Here is a 3,832-nt window from a genome sequence, read left to right as displayed (position 1 = left end):
TTCCCCAAACTCCCATTTTACCCCATTTTTACCCCCAAAATTCCCATTTCCCCCCATTTTTTCCCATTTTCTCCCTAAAATTCCCATTCTTTTTCCCCCAAATCTCCCATTTTCCCCATTTCCCCCCATTTTCTCCCCATTCCTCCCCCTAAATTCCCCATTTCCCCCATTTTTCCCCCATTTCCCCCAATTTTTTCCCCGTTTTCCCCCCAAAACTCCCATTTCTCTTAAATTTCTCTTATTTTTCCCCAATTTTTCCCAATTTTTTCCACTTTTCCCCCAATTTCTCCCAATCTTAACTCAAATTTTCCCAAACCACCCAAAATACACCGAAACCACCCAAAATACACCGAAAGCACCCAAAATACACCGAAACCACCCAAAATACACCGAAACCACCCAAAATACACCGAAACCACCCAAAATACACCGAAAGCACCCAAAATACACCGAAACCACCCAAAATACACCGAAAGCACCCAAAATACACCAGAAACACAAAAACCACAAAAACCAGCCCGAAACCTGCCCAAAAAACCACCAGAACTCGTTAATTCCTCATTAATAGCCCATTACAATCTCATTAATTCCCCGTTAATTCCCAATTAATCCCCGCTAATTCCCCATTAATTCCCCATTAATCCCCCATTAATTCCCCATTAATCCCCCATTAATTCCCCATTAATCCCCCATTAATTCCCCATTAATCCCCCATTAATTCCCCATTAATCCCCCATTAATTCCCCATTAATCCCCCATTAATTCCCCATTAATCCCCCATTAATTCCCCATTAATCCCCCATTAATTCCCCATTAATCCCCCATTAATTCCCCATTAATCCCCCATTAATTCCCCATTAATCCCCCATTAATTCCCCATTAATCCCCCATTAATTCCCCGTTAATTCCCCATTAATTCCCCATTAATTTCCCTGTTAATCCCCCATTAATCCCTAATTAAAATCTCGTTAATCCCCCGTTAATTGCCGTTAATTGCTGTTTCAGGAACAGCCTGAACGAGTATTTCAAGGACAGCCGGAACGTGAAGAAGCTGAAGGACCCCAGTGAGGGCCGGGGCAGATTTGGGCAAATTTGGGGAAATTTGGGGAAATTTTGGGGAAATTTGGGCAAATTTTGGGGAAATTTGGGGCAAATATGGAGAAATTTGGGGCAAATTTGGAGAAATTTGGGGAAATTTTGGGGAAATTTGGGGCAAATTTGGGGAAATTTTGGGGAAATTTGGGGCAAATTTGGGGAAATTTTGGGGAAATTTGGGGCAAATTTGGGGAAATTTTGGGGAAATTTGGGGCAAATTTGGGGAAATTTTGGGGAAATTTGGGGCAAATTTGGGGAAATTTTGGGGAAATTTGGAGAAATTTGGAGAAAATTTGGGGAAATTTGGAGAAAATTTGGAGAAAATTTGGGGCAAATTTGGGGAAATTGGGGAAATTTGGAGAAAATTTTGGGAAAATTTGGGCAAATTTGGGGTATTTTTGGGGGTTTTTTGGGAGTTTTGAGGGTTTTTTAATGGGTTTTTTTGGGGAGGTTTTAGGGGAATTTTGGGGGGTTTTGAGGTTTTTTGGGGCAGATTGTGAGGGGGATTTTTGGGGAGATTTTTGGGGGGATTTTTGGGGTGGTTTTAGGGGATTTTTGGGAGGATTTTTGGCCATTTTAGGATATTTTTGGGAGGATTTTTGGGGGTATTTTTGTGGGGATTTTTGGGCCGTTTTAGGGTATCCTCGTGTGGATTTTTGTGTGAATTTTTGGGCCGTTTCAGCGTATTTTTGTTGTGGTTTTAGGGTATTTTTGGGGGGATTTTTGTGAGGATTTTTGTTGTGGTTTTCAGGTATTTTTGGGCCATTTTAGGCTATCCTCGTGGGGGTTTTTGTGTGAATTTTTGGGCCATTTTAGGCTATCCTCGTGGGGGTTTTTGTGTGAATTTTTGGGCCATTTTAGGCTATCCTCGTGGGGGTTTTTGTGTGAATTTTTGGGCCATTTTAGGCTATCCTCGTGGGGGTTTTTGTGTGAATTTTTGGGCCATTTTAGGCTATCCTCGTGGGGGTTTTTGTGTGAATTTTTGGGCCATTTTAGGCTATCCTCGTGGGGGTTTTTGTGTGAATTTTTGGGCCATTTTAGGCTATCCTCGTGGGGGTTTTTGTGTGAATTTTTGGGCCATTTTAGGCTATCCTCGTGGGGGTTTTTGTGTGAATTTTTGGGCCATTTTAGGCTATCCTCGTGGGGGTTTTTGTGTGAATTTTTGGGCCATTTTAGGCTATCCTCGTGGGGGTTTTTGTGTGAATTTTTGGGCCATTTTAGGCTATCCTCGTGGGGGTTTTTGTGTGAATTTTTGGGCCATTTTAGGCTATCCTCGTGGGGGTTTTTGTGTGAATTTTTGGGCCATTTTAGGCTATCCTCGTGGGGGTTTTTGTGTGAATTTTTGGGCCATTTTAGGCTATCCTCGTGGGGGTTTTTGTGTGAATTTTTGGGCCATTTTAGGCTATCCTCGTGGGGGTTTTTGTGTGAATTTTTGGGCCATTTTAGGCTATCCTCGTGGGGGTTTTTGTGTGAATTTTTGGGCCATTTTAGGCTATCCTCGTGGGGGTTTTTGTGTGAATTTTTGGGCCATTTTAGGCTATCCTCGTGGGGGTTTTTGTGTGAATTTTTGGGCCATTTTAGGCTATCCTCGTGGGGGTTTTTGTGTGAATTTTTGGGCCATTTTAGGCTATCCTCGTGGGGGTTTTTGTGTGAATTTTTGGGCCATTTTAGGCTATCCTCGTGGGGGTTTTTGTGTGAATTTTTGGGCCATTTTAGGCTATCCTCGTGGGGGTTTTTGTGTGAATTTTTGGGCCATTTTAGGCTATCCTCGTGGGGGTTTTTGTGTGAATTTTTGGGCCATTTTAGGCTATCCTCGTGGGGGTTTTTGTGTGAATTTTTGGGCCATTTTAGGCTATCCTCGTGGGGGTTTTTGTGTGAATTTTTGGGCCATTTTAGGCTATCCTCGTGGGGGTTTTTGTGTGAATTTTTGGGCCATTTTAGGCTATCCTCGTGTGGATTTTTCTGTGGATTTTTGTGCCATCCCCAGTTATTCCAGTGAGCATTCCAGCCCTTTCTGGGACCCCTCTGAGACATTTCATTTCATTTTATTTTATTTTCCCTCGCCCCCAGCCATGCGTTTCAAGCTGCTCAAGCACACCCGGCTCAACGTGGTGGCGTTCCTCAACGAGCTGCCCAAGACCCAGCACGACGTCAACTCCTTCGTGGTGGACATCTGCGCCCAGACGGTGAGAGCCCCCCAAAACCCCGGGAATTCGGGCAATTTTGGGCCACCCTGGCAGCCCCCTGACCCCCCCCTGTGTTCCAGAACACGCTGCTCTGCTTCACCGTGCACGGCATCTTCAAGGAAGGTCGGTGCCCCCTTTTTATTCCTCTTTTTTCCTTGCTTTTCTTCATGATTTTCTGCTTTTTTTTCCTGATTTTCTCTCTTTTTTTCCTCCTTTTTTTCTGCCTTTATTCCTCCTTTTCCCCCCTTTCATCCCTTTCTCCTATTTTTCCTATTTTTTTCCTCCTTTTTCCCTCTTTCTTCTCCTTTTTTTTCCTCCTTTTCCCTCTTTATCCTCCTTTCTTCCTCTCTTTTTCTCATTTTTTTTTCTTTTCTTTCCTTTTTCTCCTCCTTTTTACCCCTTTTCCTTTCCTCGCTTTTTCCCTTTTTACTTTTTCCCCTTTTCCCCATTTTCCCCACTATTTTTCCCCAATTTACCTTATTCCCCCCCACTTTTTCACTATTTTTCCCCCACAATTTTCACTATCCCCCCTTTTTTCCCCATTTCCCCCC

The 3,832-nt window shown here is 43.4% G+C and overlaps 1 protein-coding gene across 1 annotated transcript; it reads left to right on the top strand.

The window, feature by feature from the left end:
- Nucleotides 1-1,001: 1,001 nt before the first annotated feature.
- Nucleotides 1,002-3,503, top strand: LOC121347522 (nuclear RNA export factor 1-like; the record flags this gene model as incomplete). Its single annotated transcript, XM_041426224.1, has 3 exons — nt 1,002-1,064; nt 3,166-3,281; nt 3,362-3,503. Coding segments are annotated over exons 2-3 (256 nt in total), but the record flags the coding sequence as incomplete, so codon positions are not given.
- Between the last annotated feature and the right edge of the window lie 329 nt (nt 3,504-3,832).

The sequence above is a fragment of the Onychostruthus taczanowskii genome, unplaced genomic scaffold (genome assembly GCF_017590055.1).
Source record: "Onychostruthus taczanowskii isolate IOZ18803 unplaced genomic scaffold, ASM1759005v1 scaffold904, whole genome shotgun sequence".
Classification (NCBI taxonomy): Eukaryota; Metazoa; Chordata; class Aves; order Passeriformes; family Passeridae; genus Onychostruthus; species Onychostruthus taczanowskii.
Note: the sequence above shows the minus strand (reverse complement) of the source record. Positions and strands in the feature narration are given on the sequence as shown.